The sequence below is a fragment of a genome, unplaced genomic scaffold (assembly GCF_019419815.1).
Source record: "Pyrus x bretschneideri cultivar Hongxiangsu unplaced genomic scaffold, Pyrus_bretschneideri_v1 Contig86, whole genome shotgun sequence".
Classification (NCBI taxonomy): Eukaryota; Viridiplantae; Streptophyta; class Magnoliopsida; order Rosales; family Rosaceae; genus Pyrus; species Pyrus x bretschneideri.
In genome coordinates this window covers 719,928-742,891 of record NW_025999827.1, presented here as the reverse complement: position 1 = coordinate 742,891, position 22,964 = coordinate 719,928, and the positions used below count along the sequence as shown (strand labels likewise).

At 38.3% G+C, this 22,964-nt stretch overlaps 3 protein-coding genes across 3 annotated transcripts; 1 reads left to right on the top strand and 2 right to left on the bottom strand.

Moving 5' to 3' along the window:
• Positions 1-789: 789 nt before the first annotated feature.
• On the top strand, positions 790-1,541 carry LOC103933058 (cell wall / vacuolar inhibitor of fructosidase 2-like). The gene has a single exon (XM_048576187.1). It carries the CDS (start codon positions 930-932, stop codon positions 1,476-1,478), a length of 549 nt encoding a protein of 182 aa, XP_048432144.1. The 5' UTR covers positions 790-929; the 3' UTR covers positions 1,479-1,541.
• An 8,199-nt stretch (positions 1,542-9,740) lies between these two features.
• LOC108866012 (protein PELPK1-like) lies at positions 9,741-10,199 on the bottom strand. The gene has a single exon (XM_018643948.2). It carries the CDS (start codon positions 10,197-10,199, stop codon positions 9,741-9,743), a length of 459 nt encoding a protein of 152 aa, XP_018499464.2.
• An 11,423-nt stretch (positions 10,200-21,622) lies between these two features.
• On the bottom strand, positions 21,623-22,516 carry LOC125473429 (vegetative cell wall protein gp1-like). Its single transcript, XM_048576209.1, has one exon. The coding sequence runs from the start codon at positions 22,432-22,434 to the stop codon at positions 21,919-21,921; it is 516 nt and encodes a 171-aa protein (XP_048432166.1). The 5' UTR covers positions 22,435-22,516; the 3' UTR covers positions 21,623-21,918.
• Positions 22,517-22,964: the final 448 nt, after the last annotated feature.

Below are 22,964 nucleotides of genomic sequence, written 5' to 3'. Positions count from 1 at the left end.
ACAGCTTCGTCCTCGTCTTGCGTAGCACAGTTAGAGAGAACCAAATTCAGAGGGTTTGGTGTTTGGTGTTCAAACTACAATTATAGCCTACTTTCTTCTTGCCCATGATAGGTCATCTATCCAAAACGGTAATATTACTAAGATCATCAATGTGAAAATCAATACTCCAATGATAAAATATATAAATTAAAAAATGAGTTATGTATTGACCGACAACGAGTTCATTTTTGTTCACCCCTTAACATAAATGGCATATTAAAAAAAAAAAAAAAAAAAAAAAACCCACCAAATCTATGTAAATCATCATAAACACAAAATAAGATTACCGAGCTCTTTTTCTTCATTGTGTCTTTGCCCAGTACGTTTCATCAAGATTCCCAATATTAAACCACCAAATCATTTCAGTACTCAAAAGAGAACATTGGATTGAGAGTCTCAACTGTTGTTTATCCGCGACCCGTGACTCACGTTTTGGCAATTAGGTTTCTGCCAAACAAGACCTCAATGCATAGCATGGTTTCATAGCCGGAGAAGGATTGTCTGCCCTCCCACTTCTGGTGTTCTTTTATTTGTGTGATCATGGTTAAACCATGTGAATATTTTATATTACTATTCATTTTTGTCTTATTATCTCTATAAAAAAAATATATATATATATATATAAATATTGACGTGGCTTAACCGTAACCACACAAAATAGAAAGACACTAGAATTGGGAGGACACTGAAAGTGGAAGGGTAGACAATCTTATCCTTCGTAGCCTCCTGCCAAATAGTGCCTCTTCCTCTTTAATTATGCGTACAGCTCACTTGACGCACAAAGTCAAAACACCCAATGCATCTCCTACATTGCTTTTCAACAATAGAAAAATACCTAATATCTACCAAAATCTAGAGCCAAAAAAAGAAAGAAAAAAGTATACTCTCAGATGGGTTCTTCTACTATGTTCTTGCTCTTTCTTCTCACAATTGCATTTCCTCACCAAAACCCTAATTTTCTCGTCCATGCTGACTCAACCCTGATCCAGAACACATGCAAAAACACCAAGTACTATGGCCTCTGCGTCTCATCCCTCAAATCTGTTCCCACAAGCAAAAATGCAGACACAAAGGTGTTGGCAGTTATTATGGTTGGGATTGGAATGGCAAATGCAACCGCCACCTCATCCTACTTGTCCTCTCAACTCGTGAGCTCAAGCAAAACCGACACAAATTTGAAGAAGGTCCTCAAGGAGTGTGCCGTCAAGTACGGCTACGCCGGCGATGCCCTTCAAGCTTCAGTGCAGGATTTGGGCTCGGAGTCTTATGACTATGCTTACATGCACATCACTGCAGCCGCAGACTACCCGAATGCCTGCCACAATGCTTTCAAAAGGTACCCAGGTTTGGCTTATCCTCCAGAGCTTGCAACAAGAGAGGAGGGTTTGAAGCATATTTGTGACGTGGCTCTGGGAATTATTGATAATTTTGGTGGGTAACTGTTTATTTCCTACTAGGGTGCTCAATAGTGCAAGTTTAATAGAAAAAAAAAAAATTCTTGATTTTTCTGAGTCATTGTTTGGTCTAAATGCTGTTGCAATGCTTGTCCTAAACATATATGCAATTTAATTATTCATTATATATTAATATTTCTCCATAATATGATGCCCACTTAGGTTAAAGGGGTCATTTCCACCGAGGCACATAATTCAGGCTTTTAAAATTTGATCGATTACAAATAATAATTTATTTTAAAATTTATAATAATTTTAATCGTTGAATTAAATTTCAAATGTTCGAATTGTGTACCTTCATGGACTTGGTGGAAATGATTCGGACATCCTTTCCCCCACTGAGGCAGAATCTACTATTATTTTTTGATTAATTGTCCAATTTACAGAAAGTGTTTTGTCTCGTTTGTTTTCTTTGACCATACTGCAGATTTCTTTATCTTTGTGGAGAAGACAGATGTCACAATGAAAGATGACTGATAAGGGTCAAGATTCTCTCCTGACCTAAGGATGAGGATCCTCTTAAGCAAGCTCATTAAGCCGTTCAAATTTTATCCAAGGGTTATAAGCAGGAGGCCCTTCTAAAAGTTATAATAATTGTAACCGTTGGATAAAATTTGAACGGCCCGATGGGCTTGCTCAGAAGGATCCTCATCTTAGTTCAGGAGAGGATATTGATCCATAAACACGTCCCTTATAAGTGATAACTTTGTTACAGAATTTTCAGAAAGGATAATGCTTGTTTTTTTATGATGGAATTTACTTGTTCTCTATTTATAATTAATGTATTTTTATTATAAACATTATAATTGAAGTGATTCATTCTCTTTATCATTATCTAAAAAATTACATCTATGAAAAATCATTTAGTCATTCATATGTGTCAAACCATTCAATGGTTTTGTTAACAAGTAGCATCTTTGTGATGTATATGAATGGCTAAAAGATTTCCAAATTAAGTATTTTTTCTTCATATGATCTTTAAGTCATAATAAGAGATCGCATGGTTTCGATTATGAAATTTGTTTAGTGAAGATACATTAATCATAAGTGGAGGACAATAAATTACCAATCCTTTCTTTATTATGTATGGTTTAAATTATGAAAGAGTGCAACATGAATTTTTGGAGAGCAAATAGACCAAGAACATAAAACCAAAAGAAAAAGGCTTGTTTACTAATCTGCAATGCGAGGAATTGAAACGAGGAAGAGTTTGGAACAAGGTGGAATCAGAATCAGATTCTTGTTGAAACTGTTTATTAAATTTTTCAGAAATAAGAGTAAGAATAGTACTGAGCCGTGTAAACTGTTTACAAATGTACATGAATCTGAATGAAAATGCATGTGATTACTAAAATACCCATATTCTCGTAATCTATTTTTTATGCTGTTGAACAACAAAAAAATATAACATACAAAAAAAAAAAAAAGAGTCCATACAAATTGGATCAAGTTACAAGGCAAAACAAAAATGTAATCCAGCCCAAAATGTGAGGATGGGCTTTACATACAAATCAACATCCATAAATAAAAAAATAAAATAAACAAGATATGAATTCCTTCCTACAAAAGGGGGAGGTAACGTGCAAAACAGGGGCTCCCCATTTTCTGCAACAAAAGGATGTGGAAGACTGGGACAATTGGTGAGAGAGGTTAAGAGAAAGTGGCGGAAGACATGGCCTCTATCTCCCCCACGTAAAAGCTCCAGAGCGCTCCTAAGATGTCTATAAATAGGCATCAGTTGCAGTAAGAAAGGTAGACACAGAAAAAGAAACAGAGACTCGGTAGAAATTGAGAGACAAGAAAGAAAGGAGCAGTCAGTGTCACGGTAAGCAAAACCGAAGAAGAAGATCCATGGTCGCGCGTCCATGCCAAGAAAGAAAGGAAGCAATCGGTGTCACGGCAAGCAATGGATTTGGATAAAGAAAGAGCAAGTTTCGCTCGACTCCACATATTAACGGCAACCTGTTCTTCATCCAATCACCAACGGTGCAGAAGCTTGTTGGCAAAAGTAGAACAACATGCTCTAAGAAGATGGCACGTTACTGGTGTTGTATACTTTAAAGATTACTCCAGAAGAGGAGGAAGAAGAGAAGTCTTCTAGATAACATGAATGCCATTCACGTGGTTATCAAGTTGGGTAAAGTCAAGAGACTTGAAAACAAGAAAGGATCATCCTAATTGCCATCTGTCAAAAAAATCAAGTTAAGGAAGCAATGTCCAACAAATGCTTAGGGGAGACCAGATCAAAATCGAAAAAGGATAAACAAATGCTGCAAAACAGTTTGTCCAACAACCATGTCAAAAATCCAACCAAACTGCTACTGAAAGCTACTCATGACAAATGAAAAGTTAAATAAATTCAGGCTACGAAAGCTACCAACATCAAATGGGGTTTATCATCTACCAGTATTAAAAAAAAAAAAAAAAAAAGAAGGGATTTTTACAACCCAATGAGACTCATTACCTAAGGGTCACAACAACGACCAAATCGAAGAGATGTCGTTGCCGGTGACGCCTGCACGAAAGAATTAAACCAATAAATTAGTTGCAGTTTAGAGCTTCACTCCAAATCAAATCCAGAACACAAAGAAAATGAAAATAGGGTCACCTGCCTGTTACCTTCTTTTCCTTTTCGTTCTGAATTTTCGATCCACAAAAGAATCACAAGCAAGTTGGTGAGAGTAAGAGAACGATGCGGCAAAAAAATAAAAGAGCTTGTGACCTGCAGAAAAAAGGCCTTTGCGACTTGAGAGGGAAATGATGGTAAATTGAAGTAATTTGAAAAGGAGTCTGAGCTCCAACAAACCTTACCCATCCTCACTTGGAAATCAACGGTTGCCCAATCCAAATAGAAATTTGAAATACAACGAAATCCACGGGAGCCCAAGTATATCGGAATTGCTTTTTTCTTATGGGGAAGGACACGTATTGGAGCTAAAAACAAGGGGATCTCTGAAGCATTTCACGGGGGGATGCTAAGTGAACTCTGCGATTCTAAGTCCCACTTTAAGCCTTGGGCTAATAAAAGGAAGTCTGCATCCCACGTGGGATTCTAAGTTAAGCCTTGGGCTAATAAAAGGAAAAGACAAATCAATGTCCTATTTCGCAAAGCCTTTAGGTGATATTACCGAAGGTCATATATGGGTTTTAAATAAATCCAATTGGCTTCTTATTTTTCCAAGTTTGAACACAAGTCTACAAATCCAAATCAAATACTTTACAAACTACGCTGGTTTGATTTCGTTAAGGTACCGTTTGGTACGTGGGACGGGACGGAATAGAGTGGGACAAGGTGTTCCGTCTCACGTTTGGTGTGCCTAAAACGGGTGGAACGAGCTGTTCCACGGGACGAGTTTTGGGTGAATTTTCATTCCACCTCACCCCCTGGAACGACTCGTTCCACATCCGTGGAACACAAAATTATAACCTCTCCGTCTCCTTCTTCTTCCTCCTTGTTTCCATCCGAGGGCATCTTTGCTCCCGCTCCGTTCCGTTCCGTTCCGTCCCGTCCCATCCCATTCCGTTCCGTCCCGTCCCGTTTGCATACCCAACGATACCTAAGGATACGTAAGCAGTCTGAACCGTGAAGCTGAGATGAATCCCTGGTTTATATAAACTAAATTCACTTTTGCTACTTTGACCAAGTAATTACAAATTCTACAAAGAGTAAAAGAGAAGTCTACAAGCACAGTTCCTAGATTTCCAATTAATGTATGCTGCTCACGCAATGAAGCCGAAGAAAAGTCTCAAATGGCATAAAGCCGTATCAAATATCATATGGCACAAAGTCAACTCAAGTTTCAAAGGGCATGAAGGCATATCAAACCCCACATGGCACAAAGCCGAAGAAAAATCTCAAATGGCACGAAGCTGCATTAAATATCAAATGGCACAAAGCCGCAACAGGTCTCAAATGGCACGAAGCTGCATTTTGCTCCAATGGCTTAAAGTCCTTGCCTGCACGAGCTAAATTGCACAAGGCACCAAATGCTCTAATAGCTCAAAGTCCTCGCCTGCACGAGCTAAAACTGCACAAGGCATCAAAAGCTCCAATGGCTCAAAGTCCTCGCCTACACGAGCTGAAACTGCACAAAGCATCAAATGCTCATTGCCTGGACGAGCTGAAACTGCACAAGGAATAAAACCCCAACAAATACATGAAGGAACTACGAGTGACTTGATCCCTCAACGAGGGTATGTAGGCAATCTAGGGCTTGACCTAGGTGTAGTCGCAAAATCAAATAAACCCCCAAATTCCCAAGTTACGATTTATTCATATTGGAATCTGATAGGAGCATATTTATACGACTTAGTTAGCTTGTTTTCTTGCATTTAATTAGCTAAACTATGTTAATTATAGTGTTTAAAGTTATTTTCGTGCAATTTCAGGTTTTAGTGTCAAAGTATGCAAAAAGAAGCAATTTGGAGCATTCTAGAGCATTTTTGGGCCAAGATTGGATAGTGCAAGCATGGAGGCATGAGGATGGACGAATTTGAAGGCTTGAATTCAGTTAGGGAGCTGCAAGGGGGCCTAAAAAGCTTATTTCTAGAAGGCTTTATCTATTCACACATGGTGCCTAATTCCTACCTTGTCTCCTAGCCGCCCTACCTTGTCTCCTAGCCGTCCTACCTTCTCCTAGCCGCCCTACCTTGTCTCCTAGCCGTCCTACTTTGTCTCCTACCTTGTCTCCTACCTTTCCTAGCCCTATAAATAAGGCTTTGCAGCAAGGCACTAAGGGGGGATCACTCATTCACCCAATTTTCGTCCATTCATCTAGCCACACCATTCTACACATCCTAAAATCCCAGAAACACAATTCCAGCCACTTTTACCACCTTTGCCGCAACCTTACATCCAAGCAACCATTCATCCACCATAGCCACACCTTCCCACCACCATAACCACCTTGTGCCGCCACCATTGAAGGAGAGGAAGAGTAGTGCCGTGCAGTCCAAAGGAAGGAAGAAACCTTGCACATGCAATCTGCAACTATTGGAGTGTTTGGAGTTATTTCTTCTATTGTTTCTGTTTTCATGTTTAATTTAACTTGTTATTCAATTATGTTAAACATGTGGAACTAATTTCTTTTTAGTTAGAGGCGAATTTGAAGCCATGGACATATGTTGGTTATGATTTGATTTACTCCAGTTATGAATTCATGAACTTTAGATGTGGTTTACTTTTCTGTTTTGATTAAGAACTTGTTTATGTATGTGGGTTGAGGGTCGACACTTAATTTGCATGCCTAAACTTGATGCTAGGATATAAGGGAATTTCACCTAATCGTTATGAACTTATATTCATGAGTAGTAAAAATCGCTAGTCACGATTGTGTTTAGTAAACCCTAGGCTGGATTAACATGCGTATTCCATAGTTATGAATGCCTAGTCGATGTTTATGATTTCCGTTGAACTTAATGATCTTTGTTGAATGTCTCTATCATGCATATTCCATAGTTAGGGACTTTGATTAGGAATAATTTGGTTGTAATGCGTATTCCATTCAATCCAATGAATCTAGGGAAATCTGAAAGTTAATTTAAGCGGACCTAATTAACTTGGAGCATTGTCATTCATCGTTTGTTGAAGTCATAACTGGGAATCAAATTATATGCATATGGTCATGTGTGGATAAGGAACCCTCTAACTAGTTTCTCATCCTTCTATTTCATCAAATCGGTTTTAGAATCTGTTTTGTTTCCAAGTTTCTATTTTAATTTTAAATTCGTCAAAACCAATCCCCCATTTATTTTAAAGTGTTAGATTAGTTAGAAATACATTTAGTTTGTGTTTTTAAGAGTCTTGAGTCAAGTTACAACTTAATTTCGTCCAAATTTGTGTTTGTACTCAAAACTGCCCAGAAAGTGGTTTTTAGGCAGATTTGAGTGTGTTTGTGCTGTTTTGAGTCTTTTAGTTTGTTTGAGTGTTTTAAATTTTAGGTTTGCATTCATTAAGTCTAGTTTAGTGTTTTAAACTTTGTTTTTATGTTTCTAAGTCATTTTAGAGGTTTTAGCAAGCCCTCCTAATCCCCGGTCTAGAACGATCCCTACTTGCATCCTTACTACAATTTGACAACAAGAGGGTTTAATTTGTGTGTCAAGTAATTCTCACATCAGAATCAAAGGGTTTTTCCTTTTAACGAAGGATTGTAATTAACAGACACATAGTTTAGAATGGGTCAAACTCAAATTAATAAAACCCTCTTCGGAAAAATGAACGAGGGTGAAATTATGTCAAGTGAATTATTTGTTTACATTTTGTGTATAATTTTTTCTCAACATATGCTAATTCTTTTTTATTAATTTATTTGTTGGTAAAACATTTTTTTTATTTGTTATAACAAACGATATTCATCTACATGAGGGGGTAAGCTAAACCTTACAATGATAGCAATAATGTGGTTTAAATTCGTCTTTGGCGAGAATCAAACCTAAGACCTCTCACTTATAAGTAAAGAAGAATACCACTAGATCGTAATACTAAGTGACAACATTATTTTAACTTTGTGAGAGAAAACTTTTAATTTTTTTTTTTTTTTGATTTTTCTTCTAAGAGAACAAAATTTGGTGATGGGTGGAAAGGCGATCTTGGAATTTGATAAATAAGTGAGGGTATAATGGGGACGAAAAAACAATCCTGATTCCCCCTATAACTCAAAATACAATTATCCCCAAATTATAGGTAATCTAATTCTTTCAAATTTTGGAGTTGGATTTAAAAATTGCATGGATCTTACCATATTTTTGTTTCCCCTATAGTCTCACATTTCTCAAATACAACTTAAATAATTTATTCTTCTCCATAAGAAGTTATTTATACGAATACAATGAAGCAATAATAGGAAATAAATTAAATCAAACCTTTGTTCACAAAATAATGAAATTTAGACCAAATAAAATCTCTAAATTGCTTTCCCCTATATTTTCCAACCGTCTGCAGAATTTTCTGTGTAGTTAAAAGAGCTTTTGATTGTTAAAAAGTTTTTTTTTTTTTTTATTTTTAATTTTTTTTTAACACAAACTCATACATTTGCTGGCAACACTCTCTAATGCAAGTGGGTTCCAAATACAAGGATAAATTCTATCATTGAGAAAGTGTGTAAGCAAATGTATTAATTTTATATGCCCAAATAAAACTATTAATAATTAGTTGTAAGAAAGCTAACAAGTAAATGTCACTCCATTATGGATGTCGACTAATTGGCGTAGTGGATCGAAGATCAAATTAATGAGCAAATCTGGCAGCAAGAAGAATACCTTGCATATTTGGGCTCACCACTTTGTTATCAGGTATGGGCTTTTCCGGCCGAATTCTATCATTCACTATGTTTTATCAGTATTTTTAGTTTTTGAGACATTTTTTTGGGTATTTGGTATAACGTAATTCTTTTCCTATTTGAAATTCTAAGAAGTATAGGGCTAAGAAACACTATAAATCACCTTTAGAGTGTACAGTTTGTTATCTTTTGTACCTTTAATTTGTAAACTTTGACGTTTACTCATTCTCTGGTGGATTTCAAATTACATGCTTTTTGATTAAGGTTTTCGTTTAATATATTTACTTCGTCACGCTGTGTCAATTACTTTTACCAAAACACTGCTCCAACCTACCATTTTTTTTCGTTTTGCATTGGAATATGATTTTTACACTCTTTTATTTTTCCACGCACTTGTAGCATTTAAATTGAATTAATCAAAAGTAATTAATGGACCAAAATAAACAGGATGTGCATAAAGAGAATAGACAAAAATGATTTTTGTCTTTTCATTCAATTGACTTAATGACAGTTTCATGTTACAAATCCATTTTGTTCGATATAATCCCACTTTTCGTTTTTCCATATTTATTTTTTCTAACTTTTCTTTCTCTTTTTGTTTTTCATTTTCCAGCTACCTTTTCGGTTAATAGTTAATACCATAATCTAGTTACTGGCTTTATCATAAAGACTTCGAACAAAGATCATACATGGTAAGATTAATTCAATAAATGTTTTATTAAAGTATAATCAAGAAAATACAATCACAAACACAACAATAAACATATCCAGAACATATAAACCCAAAAACTAAAAAGAAAAAGAAAAAGAAAACGGGAATCATGAAAATTAAACATCCGCACAAGCTCTCCAGAACAATAACATAGAGTAATTAATAAGCCACCGTACAGCACACCCAAGAAATCCGATAGTAGTAGTGTAGTAAGCAAGGAGAACCATGGCGGTTATATATGTGATCATCTCCGGTGGTTTAGTTTGATGGGGGTGGGGAGAGGAATGGAATGCTTGGAATAGTTGATGGAATAGTTGGGATTGAAGGGATTGTTGTGGGAAGTGATGGCAGTGGGTTGGCTGGCAATGGAGGTAGTGTTGTGGGAAGAGTGGGCATTGCTGATTTTGGCAAAGATGGAATTTGAGAGCTTGGCATTGGAGGAAGAGCAGTTGGAAGAGTAGGCAATGGGTTAGAGGGCAGGGGTGGCAAGGTGGCCTTGGGCTGTGTTGGCAATGAAGGCAACGGAGGCAATGTCATCTTGGGAAGAGTTGGCACTGAAGGCAACGGTGGCAATGTGGTCTGCGGCAGAGATGGGATGGTAGGGACGGGTAGTGCTGGCGTGTCCAAAAGGTGGCGAGCTGCTTGGCTCATATGGACGCTTGAAGGTGATAGCACTGCCACCGAAAACAGCAGGAAGAAAATCTTGGGGAAAGCCATGATTGAACTTGTGACGAAAGTAAAGCTTTGATGAGGAGTTGCTAGATAATCTCTTAAAATGTTGTTTGTTGTTGTGAAGAGTAGAATGTGCCTTCGGGTATTTATAGGGAAAATGGGGGGAAGTCTCTTAGTGCTTAAGTTTGATGAGTTGTGGTTGGAGGAAGCGGGAAAAAGAAAAAGAAATAGTTGGTTCACCTCCCTAAAGACATTGGTTCTAAATTCAAAACCAATCCAACGCAAAAGAAGCTTCGACTCATGCACGCAAGCCAGTACTAAAATGGTCATTGGACTTGCATTAATTTAGTGGGTTGGTGACGAACCAAGTAGGTAGTGCTGTTATTTTCCTTGGTATTGGATTGACTATGAACCTGTGTTAACTTCTCTCATCTTTTTCATTTTTTTTGGCCTGTTTGTTTTTTTGAAGGGTTTAGGGGGAAGACTCTGAAAACTTAAGCCAACTCCATTTAGTGGGAAAAAGTTTGATTCTTGTTATTATTGGTTATTTTTGCGAGGGGTTCTCTTTATTTTGTTTTATCCTTTATCTTTTCAAATATTCATCTAATTACAAGATATGTATGGTAGTTGAAAAGCTGAAATTTATGGGCAAGTCAAGGACACACAATTGTAGGTGAACAATGGGGGAAGCGTACGTGCTTCAGTTGCTTCCCAAATAGCATATCAACCATATCCAACTTCAAGTTCAATCAAATGTTATAGCTCTATAGGAGAGGATTAATTGACTAATTAATTTATTACCAAATTTGCATTTGGCAAATATCGAACTTAAGACCTTACACTTACAAGTAAAGAGGAATACTACTAAACTGTAGTATTTAATGACTTATTATTTATAATTTAAATTATGAAAGAGTGCAACATGTATTTTGGAAAGCAAAGAGACAAAGAGCAGAAAACCAAAAGGTAAATTACACAAAACTACCTCAACTATTGATCGAACCACAATCTCATACCTCATATTTTAAAAATTACAATGTCATACCTCATCTTACAAATTTCTCTGTTAAATGTTGATGTAGCTTGATACAGATCCACTTCCTAGTCCAGTTGGATTAAAAATTAATTAAATATTCAAAAACTAAAACTAAAACTATTTAAATATTTTATTAAAGAAAAGGGACCCACCCCCTGCAATCCCATCCCCTCACCCTTCTTTCCCCATCTACCATCTCAGCCGCGGGTCTGTCGATTCACTTGTCGTTGCTCAAATCTTCTCAGTCCGTCCAACCCATCTTCGCTGTCCATTGCTCCCTACCCATCTTCTTCGGAGTTCTTCCTCCAGCTCTTGCTCCTCTTCTTCTTCCTCCTTGTCCCCCACCTTTTTTTTTTCCTTCGGTGGGTCATACTGCATAGAAGGTAGGAAGGCGTTAAAGCTTTACAAATCTTACCACCATTCTGTTGGGAATTGGGGACACTTGGGATTCCGTCGGAAATAGGGATAAATTGCTTTTGGTATTCTATTATGCCATCAAAAAGCTTAAAGCTTTACCACCCATTTCAATGTCCTCCGCCACTTGGATTTGTTTACAAATCACAAAATTGTTTCGAATCCCAAGTGTCACCCTTGCTCACTCATAAACCCTAATAAAATAACCAATTTTTTTTTTTTTTATCCCCAATCCCTAATGCTACACCCTCACCGTCGTCTCCAAAGATGAGATTGCTGGCGTCAAAATCCCGGGAATTCCTCGGTTTGATCTACCATGAACGGCGGCTAAACAGCGTGAACTCTAGGTGGGTCTTGTTCATGGCACCAAGAGCAGTGGAACGACGGTGGTGACAACGATGCTTGTTGTTGGGGTTCGTGGTCAACTCACCTGGGAAGCTCGCCTAAGAAACGGTGGTAGAGGAGACGGGTGGGGAAGAAGGGTGAGGGGATGGGTTTGTAGGGTGGGTCCCATATTTTTAAATAAAAACATTTAAATAATTTTAGTTTTAGTTTTTGAATATTTAATTAATTTTTAATTCAACAAGACTAGGAAATGGCCCAGCCTCAAGCCATGTCAGCATTTAACAGAGAAACTAACGAAAAACTGATGGAGGTTTGACATTGCAACAAATTTGTAAGATGAGGTATGACATTGTAATTTTTAAAACATGAGATATGAGATTGTGGTTCGACTAATAGTTGAGGTACTTTTGTGTAATTTACCCAAAACCAAAAGAACAAGGTTTTTTTTACTAATCCGTAATTAGAACAAGAGGAATTGAATTGAAGAAGAGTTTGGAATAGGCTAGAATCAGAATTAGATTCCTGTTGAAACTGTTTACTAAAATTTTTAGGAATTGAAGTAAGAATAGTATTGAACCGTGTAAGCTGTTTACTAATTTACATGAACCTGAATGAAAATCAATGTGATTACTGAAATGTTCTCCAAGCTCTAATTTTCGACTACGATGACGTACTTCTCGAGTCTGAGCACTTGCACCTCCAAGCTTACAACGAGGCCTTTACTTACTTCAATGTCTGTTGCCCTTTTCTTCTACCTCTCAGCTTCTCAATTGGGACCTCCACTTCTATGATCAGCTCCAAAACCAAATCGTTGGTGGAAAGCCCAAAATGTGATGGTCCTTACTCTTTCTCTCTCATTTTCTCCAAAGGTTGAAACTTTGGATTTTGTTTTCTTCCTTGACCTTTTTTTTTATAGGTAAATTACACTTTACCACCTCAGGTTTGAGGTCTATTGCAACATCATAAAACATCTTTAAAACATTTCACTTTCATACCTCAAGTACTATTTTATTTCAATATAATATATTTGTTACATTTTCCATCCATTAGTCCGTTAAGAGCTGATGTGGTTGCCACATTGCCAAGTGGCAAATTTTTTTTTTTATGCATTTAAAATATTATAATAATTTACCCTATTAAAAAAAAAAAAACCCAGAAATCCTTTCCCGACCCCTGCAACCCAAACCCTATCCCACCCACCCCCACCTCCCTCGCAACCCCCCTGGCCCGACTCTGCCTTGTCCCAAATCGCGATCCTTGATCCCCAGCCCTAGCAATCCGAACCTGCCCCAGTTTCCAGAACCCTTTCCCCCCACACCAAAAAACCACCGTCCGGGTCCCCGTCTCGATCCAAACCCTCGCCAGCCCAATCAAAAAAGCCCTAACCTATTTCCCTGGATCATATTCTTACCGAAGCCTCCTTAGACAACTTGGATCTCGGCTCGTTTCTGCTCAAGCTGGCCTGGGACACAATCGCCTCCGGTGAAGGTCCTAACAAGGCGTTAGAGTACGCAGTCCGAGCATCTAAGTATTTCAAGCGGTTTGCGGTGGACGACGAACCGAGCCTAGATGACACACCCCACCCCTGAATGTCCACTTGGACTCCAAATCGAACTGTGCTGGCCGACACTTGGAAGGTGACGAAGCCATAAAGTGTAATGTGGTGGAATATGTGAATAAATTTAAACCTAAAAGCGCCTAAATATAAGAGTGCGCTTATGAGCGGGAATGAACCCATTTCACATGTGATGACAGAGCATAAGTAGAGTATAGTAAAGTATAATGAGATTTATACCATCAAAGGTAGCCACCTACATCGAGATTTGCCAAGAATCATTGTCGATAAGAAAGCTTAGCTACTAAAACCTGGAGGGGCGAAACACAAAGGTGAGTGGGCTTGAAAATAAAGTTTTAATAAAAACCTTTGAAAACGTTATAACCCCTCGTCGTAAAACATGTATAGTTTCCAAGATATACATACTACATATAGTATGGAAATACTCACCGTAGCCTGCAAAATATCAAGATATCAATATGGCACAATAGTTCATAATAAAATTAGATGCTCATCGATCTATGCTAGCACACAAGTCGGAGTCGTCTACTGCAACCTGTACGACTGAACTGATGCTCATCAATCTATGCTAGCACACAAGTCGGAGTTGCATAATGCAACTTGTACGACCTGATTGGGTGTAATCATAATATACGCTCTAGTGCTACAATCACGTGAAGACTAGCGCTATTCGTGGTCACATACGAGTCGGAGTTGCCTATTGCAACCTGTACGACAAGATGTCGGAGTTGCCTATTGCAACTTGTACGACATGACTGACACCTACTTGAATCTAAGGCGAGCATGCGGTGCGGATATGAACATACACGTGAAAGACTGGCCTTGGCCCTGGGTGAGCACTAACACTGGGGTGTAGCAATGATGAGTAGACTACACAAATACAATCATGCCATAGTGGTTCAATAGTTCTAATCAACATAATATTATTCATAGCCGTAGGTATAATCATGGCATCAATAAACATACGCATACCTATGCATCCCATAGGATTTATGATCACTTCGTACTTTTTCGTTATTTTGCTAATTCTTATAAGCATTAGTCTAAACTAGGCATACATAGTAAATTCTCTTTCAATGTATAAATGGAAACTAACAAATATGTACATACTATATAAAAGAAAAGACCCATTCACCTGAAGTCCGCGCTACAACTTCCTAGCATGAATATTGAGGTGTCACAAACGATCGTTGCCTAGAACAAATATCAAATCACGTCTCAGAATTCTTATCAATAGAACATGTAACTTACATAAAACACATCCCCAAGGAGCTTCTAGAATGATTTATAAACCATTGACCAAAAGTCAACCGTCAGTTAAAGGTTGACGGTAGGGTCTACAACCTTATGTAATTCGATCCGGAAGATCTACACTTTGGATTTCAGATTCGTAACTTCCCAAGAGTTTCAATAAGCTTCTAGAAAACATCCTAAAGTTTTGGAATGATCCAACAGTTAGATCTCCGCCAATCGCAAATTCAAGTGGTGGTCAACGTTGGATTTTACAAGCTTTAGAAATTCAGTTAGGGAAGATCCGTACGTTGGATTCCCGAACTGTACGTTCCTAATGTCCACAAATATTACATACTATCACGTATGAGAGTTTGGTGCCGATCCAACGGTCGGATTGTCGATTCATATAATGACCAAGTGGCGGTCTCAATTAAAACTATAGTCATACGACGAGATTTTGTCAATTGGACGTCACATATGGAATTAGGGTATCCAAATTAGTATAGGAAGGGCATGTGGGGTCTTGGCCCACCTGTCGCTGCTCTGACTTATCGAAAAATTCAACTATTTCCAAAAATTACCAAAATTTACAGATTTATAGATCTTAATGAGGGGATAAATTTTCATACGTGGGTCGGAGTCCAATTCAGCCGGAAAACGCTTGAGGTAAGGAATTTGACCTGGATTGTAATTTCAGTTGTCCAATCAGTTCTACGTTGTCACTTAGTCAACGGACCACGGTTCGATATCGTCGTTTTTCATTTATGTTGGTAGCTACCATATAAGTGAAAACATCATCGATGATAATCTCATTTCAATTCGATTTAGCTCATCCAAACTAGTATACTGGACCAAGAACTTTAAGTCTTGGGAGAAATCCGGATTAATCTCATGAGATGGAAATGATTTAAGGCAGCGATCAAGTGTAGATTCATGCTGTGTCATCCTCTTCCAGGGAAGTGAATCCTACGAACCGAGTGATATGTCGTGCTCCAGGCTAAGATAGATTGATTGGCTATCCGCCGGTGTATCAGACTGTTCAACAGGGGCGTCCAAACCGTCCAACAAATGCGGCATACCCTCCAGGGATGTTGACTCGATGTTCGTTAAATACGTTTATCCTTGCAGGCATGTTTGCAACTGGTATATGATCCTGTCACTTTAGCTAGATTAGAGGAATGCGGCTAGGGCAACATTCTGAAAGCTAGAATTCATCGCACTTGCTTATCATAGTTGTGTGGTATGGGGATCGAGATGAGACATAGTGGGTAATGTCCATGCAAATTCGCGCTGTTCTCCAGGAACGTTGACGTTCTTATCTCCCCCTAACAACGGGAAGATTGTCTTATTAAAGTGACAACCCGTAAATGAGCGGTAAAAAGATCGTATGCAAGGGCTCTAAGAGAGTTTGTGTGAAGGAGAATCATGATCGACAAAAGATACACATCCTTTTTTGAGGGCCCATGGTGGTACAGTGCGACGTCGCAACTTGGCATATGGAATGCACACCCAAATGCGTAAATACGAAAATCGTCAGGTTTGTACCTAGTAACCAACTGTAATGTCATATAGGTTGGGTGGCAATGGGGCTCAAGGCAGACCAACATAGCTGCGTACAAGATTACATAGCCTTAGGCAAAAATTGAAAACTTGATACGTTTACCAAAATTCGGGCGATCATTTAAATTGCGCTTTATGTTCACTAGGCGAGGCTATTCAGGGTGAACATGGGAATTCGATGTTCAAATTATAAACCCAAAAAACATGCAATACTTTATCGAAAACCGTCAATATAAACTTTTCGGCATTATCCAATCTCCCGGACTTTATGGGATAAGTAGGGTGGTGAACCCTTAATCAGCCATGAGGTTTAGCAGCAATGTGTGTGGACAAACATATGACCAGTTTGTCGATTCATCAACCAAAACCATAAGTATCTATATGGTCCGCATTTTGGCTGGATTAGTCCACATATATTCCCTTGAATCCACTGTGAAAAGAGAGTCGTTTCGTATCTTTGCGAGAGATGATTTAGAAAATCAATTTCCTTAATGAGCATGCTTGGCAAAGTGTGCTTGTAGGCACAAGATCCTTACTTCGGGTAAGGAGATGCGTTGTAGCATCATTGTTCGACCTAAGTGTCCCAAAAGGTCATGCCAAAACAAGTAAACTGCTTAATCACTAGGCTTCAGGCCGGCCACATGTGGTGTGTTCCTAGTTGGGAGACAAACCTATTGGCCCCAAATCAAAACTTCAGGCTTATTTTTGGAGGTGGTGCAAAGATATTTCACTCTATTTTCTTCAGTGGTTTCATTTATGATCATTGTCATCTCGAATATCCTTAAATACTCAACATTAGGGAGAATTTAAGGTCCCTTAAATGGTGATTCAATACCATTCGTACAATGAGGAGTGTGCCAGTGCTTTTAATCAGTTTGGATAGACCTGAAGTCGTTGTTAGAGATGTGATTTAGGTGTAAAGTTAGTGTGCGTAGTACACATTCATCCAGACAACTAACTTCCCCACATTCCTACCTAATCACGTGTTTAATTGAATCGGTCACATGTATTAAGAAAAACATGATCCAATTAACTCATATTCGAGGACAATATCAATAAGATTATCCATAAGTAAAACATACACCAAACTTGAATCCAAGAATATAGAGAAATGTTCACAAAGTAAATGGTTTACTAAGGGGATTTGGCCAACAAGGCCATCCATGTCAAAATTCGGCTCTTCCAACGGTGTTTGGTGGAGCAAAAATTAGTCTCACATATTGCCTACTAGAATGGTACTCCTTAACAACATTGGTAGGGGCATGAATAGGTGCATAACTAATGATCCATTCCATCGAGACGGAATTAGATTCTGCAGGGTTCAGGTTCGGGAATATTTTTCCTTATTCTTGAAGTTTTATGTCTTAGGTGCTAAGGATCATGCTTCGGGCATGATGCCACACCTTGGTAGGCCCTGATTCTACTATATGTTTGTGGTAGTAATTAGATCCGAGAATTTGGTAAACTTTCGCTTTCTACACTGCTGCTTCAGTGGCAAGTTAGAAACATGGTAGGACGAGAAAAGTATTCTCCAGTCAAAATTCGATCGGATTTATAAACTTCAGAATTGTACTTATTCATGGACGTAATCATGGTGTGCTTTGGGCAATATGTTGCATGATCACACGGTTCGTAGGAGCGAGCCAAAGAGCCATGGAATCCTCGTTCGGGAGGTATTTCCATTGATAATGCTTCGGCCATAAGTCTTCGAATGAAGATCATGGCGGAGGCTTATTCAGCTCTTCCTTGCCATTGTTGGCTTCAATGGTTTCTCAGCTTCTTGATAGTCAAGTGGAGATTCATGGCTTGTACCCCACATGAAGTGATTTCTATTAGAAACATCAAATCAGGAAAATCGAACTTGTTACGGTATGACAATCCACTGAATGGAGGGAACAAGATTATGATTGGTGCTATGGGAAGGAATCATCCATAAACATCAAAGTTAGAACATTCGAGTTCTAAGACATGGTTTTCATGAAAAAACGTCGGGTTTTCATGGGTGTATTGTTTTATGAAAACTTCGGGTTTCAAAGGCACTAAATTTGAAACTACAGGTTCAATTTAGTTTATGAATGTTTAATTAAAAAAAAAAGAGGTTCCTGCAAGAACACAGAATGCAATATGTTGATTTAAGTGTAGTGGATTTGAGGTTGCTTCAAGAACTCAAGTGTGAGTGCTTCGGGACTACGAAAGTAAGTCAACGGTTCAAAGTATAAAAATAAATTATTGAATCGTTAATGTCCAAAAGTGATCTTCAGGTCAATAATTTTGGATTCATTATTAGATTAATAGACTGCAGGTCATTTTTAATTAATTCAGTAAATCGGGACCATTCGGGGTCGATCGTAGAAGCAAAAATAATAATAACATTTGGGTTAAAATTATTTAAAATGCCAAAAAAATAGCATTGGGTCGAAAAAGAATGCAGCCCAACACACTTTGGTTAGTTGCAATACATGGCCCTGCAAAAATTGCAGGCTTTAGATTACATTACACGGCTGCACAGCAGCCCAATTTGATTGCAAATCAGCGGGCCAGGAGACAGAACCCATTAGTATAAAGTCTGCAGGAAGTGTGGCATAAGGCGTGAGCAAAAGCCCATCCTGGGTTGCCTTTTGGGTCAGAGGCTGCGGGGCTGAAGCCCAGCATCAAGGAACCAGTTAGTTGGGCTTGGTCCAATACATGCAACAAAGCCCAAAGGGCTGTTACCTTATAGTTCCAGTGCCTAAGGCTCGAGCTGCAGGCTCGGCTTGGGGTGAGTTTGGTGTGCCGGCTCGCGGTTCAACCGCAAATTGTTTTTTTCGACATAGTTAGGGTTTGACAAACCCTAAATTGCTACTAATTTATTTATATTCTTTGACTCACAAATTCCACATAGCATAATTGCGTAATGCATGAAACAAATATATATATTGACAAATATATGAAATATATGAAACATATACAATATATATATCGGAAGGTAAATATAAATGTAGGGGGTTCATGCATCATGGGGAATGTTTTCATGCTTCATGGTCGTTTCAAATATCTTACTTTATTTTAAGCGAACCTGATTGGTAGAAAACGATAAAAGCCTTTGAATTTGTTGCAGATCCTTTTTGAAAAGCCAGAATTGCTTCTCCAATGCGTTGTATCACGTTCAACGAAGAAAAATTAAATTGAATTGATAACATGTATGTGACATCCCACATCGCCCAGGGGAGTGATCTTTATATGTATATTCCCATCCCTACCTAGCACGAGGCCTTTTGGGAGCTCATTGGCTTCAGGTTCCATCGGAACTCTGAAGTTAAGCGAGTAGTGCGCGAGAGCACTCTCATGATGGGTGACCCACTGGGAAGTTCTCGTGTGAGTTCCCATAAACAAAACCGTGAGGGCGTGGTCGGGGCCCAAAGCGGACAATATCGTACTACTGTGGTGGAATGGGCCTGGGATGTGGTGGACCCCGGGCCGGGATGTGACAATGTAGATCAATTCAAAATAATAAATTAATTAATCATGAAAAGGATGATTAAAACATAATACTCCCCTGATTGAATAATAAACTCTCTTTAGCGCAGCGTCAAGAGCGTGCTGATAACGTGTTGTAGGCATAATTTACTGAATGATTATGGAGGCTAGAGAGAGAGGGAATGTGTGGAAATAGTAGAGAGAAAGAGAGAGATGTGTAATTGTGGGTGTGTGTTATTTCACCCCATTATCCCTTTATTTATAGTACTAGGGAAGGTTAATTCCTTACCCTCTAGGATTACAACATTTAATAGGTAATCTACTCCTAATAGGAATATAAGATACATTCTCATATCTACTAGGATTTACACAATCACATTCCTATTCCAATAGGACTGCAACAACTCGATTATTAATGTCGATTAATTGGCGGAGTGGATCAAATATCAAAACCAATGAGCAAATCTGGCAGCAAGAAGAATGCCTTGCATATTTGGGCTCATCACTTTGCTGTGACATATGGGCTCATTTGGCCAAATTCTATCGTTTATTATGTTTGAAGTTTTTTTGAGACATTTTTTTCGATATTTGGTATAACGTAATTCTTTTCCTATTTGAAATTCTAAAGAGTATAAGGCTAAGAAACATTGTATAAATCACCTTTACACTATGTTTGGATGAGGAAAATAAACTAGAAATTGGATAAAAGTCAGAATGTGGATTCATAAGCATAGAAATTTAGAATTTCCTTGTGGAAAAAAAACTTGGAATTTGGGACCTTCAATTCCCAAGTTTAATTTTCATGTAAATAGATGTCATTTACCAATTTCTATGATTGAGAGTTTGAAAATAACCAATTGTTCTTTTAAGTTAACCAAACAAGAAAACTCACAAATTCTAGAAAATAAAGTCCCGTTATTTCAATTTCCGTAATTTTAAAATTCCTTAATAATCTTAAATTTCATCATCCAAACATAGCATTAGAGTGCTACGCTTTGTTATCTTTTGCACCTTTAACTAGTAAACTTTCATGGTCACTCATTCTCTGCTGATTTCCAATTACTTGGTTTTTAATTAATGTTATTGTTTAATATAGTTTCTTTGTCATGCTACGTCAATTACTCTTACCAAAACATTGGGTTCCAAGATCAGCCAATGGAGTGGCAAATTTTGTGGCACCACATGCTGGAGCGGAGTGCGACTTTATCTAGGTCCATCGACCCCCATCTTCGTTTGTCCGTGTACTGAATAAGGATGGTCTCCCTTGCCCTCCTTCATAGTTTTTTTTGCAAAATGAGTTACAGTTGACAAAAGAATGTCTTTGTGTCGTAGCTTTACCTGTTTCTCACTGTTGTTTTGTGTTGGCCGTGGTGGCTTTCTATACTTCTTTGGCTTCGGCCCTGGTTATGCTATTATCTAGTTCTCCAAAAAAAAAAAAAAAAAAAAAAAAACAAACAAACATTGCTCCAACCTGCCTTTTCTTTCCTCATTGTATTGGAATATGATTTTCACACTCATTTTTTCTCCACGTGCTTCTAGTGTTTGAATTGATTAAATAAAGGATAATTAATGGACCGAAATAAACAGGATGTGCGGAAGGAGGATGGAGAAAGATGATTTTTGTCTTTTCTTTCAACTGACTTAATAACAGTTTCTTGTAACAAATGCATTTTGGTCTACTTCAGTCTGGTAAGTTATGGTAGGACGATCTATATAATCCCACTTTTCCTTTTTCCATAATTTTTTTCTTTCCTCTTTTTGTCTTTTCCTTTTCCTTTTCCAGCTACCTCTTCGGTTAATATCATAATCTAGTTTATCATAAAGACTTCGAACAAAGATCATACATGGTAAGATTAATTCAATAAATGTTTTATTAAAGTATAATCAAGAAAACACAATCACAAACACAACAATATACATATCCAGAACATATAAAACCCAAAAACTAAAAAGAAAAAGCAAAAGAAAAAGAAAAAGAAAAATAAAAAGGGAATCATGAAAATTAAACATCCGCACAAGCTCTCCAGAACAATAACATAGAGTAATTAATCAGCCACCGTACAGCACATCCAAGATATCAGATAGTAGTAGTGTAGTAAGCAAGGAGAACCATGGCGGTTATATATGTGATCATCTCCGGTGGTTTAGTTTGATGGAGGTGGGGAGAGGAATGGAATGCTTGGAATAGTTGATGGAATAGTTGGGATTGAAGGGATTGTTGTGGGAAATGATGGCAGTGGGTTGGCTGGCAATGGAGGTAGTGTTGTGGGAAGAGTGGGCATTGCTGATTTTGGCAAAGATGGAATTTGAGAGCTTGGCATTGGAGGAAGAGCAGTTGGAAGAGTAGGCAATGGGTTAGAGGGCAGGGATGGCAAGGTGGCCTTGGGCTGTATTGGCAATGAAGGCAATGGAGGCAATGTGGTCTTGGGCTGTGTTGGCAATGAAGGCAACGGAGGCAATGTGGTCTTGGGAAGAGTTGGTACTGAAGGCAATGGCGGCAATGTGGTCTTCGGCAGAGATGGGATGGTAGGGATGGGTAATGCTGGCGGTGGAGCTGCTGGCGTGTCCAAAAGGCGGCGAGCTGCTTGGCTCATATGGACGCTTGAAAGTGATAGCACCGCCACCGAAAACAGAAGGAAGAAAATCTTGGGGAAAGCCATGGTTGAACTTGCGACGAAAGTAAAGCTTTGATGAGGAGTTGCTAGGGTAATCTTTTAAAATGATGTTTTTTGTTGTGAAGAGTTGAATGTGTCTTTGGGTATTTATGTAAAAAATAGGGGGAAGACTCTTAGTGCTTAAGTTTGATGAGTTGTGTTTAGAGGAAGCGGGAAAAAGAAATAGTTAGTTCACCACCCTAAATTCATGGGTTCTAAATTCAAAACCATACCAACCTAAAAGAATTCTTCAACTCATGCACGCAAGCCAGTACCAAAATGATCATTGGATGTACATGAATTTGTGAAGTTGGTGCCGAACCAAGTCGGTAGTGATGTTATTTTCCTTGGTATTGGATTGGCTATGATATTCATCCAATTACAAGATACGTATGGAAATTTAAAAGCTGAAATTTGCGGGCAAGTCAAAGGCACACAATTGTAGGTGAACAATAGGCGAAACGTGCTTCAGTTGCTTCCTAAATAGCATATCAACCATATCCAACTCCAAGTTTCAGTCAAATTCTATAGCGCTA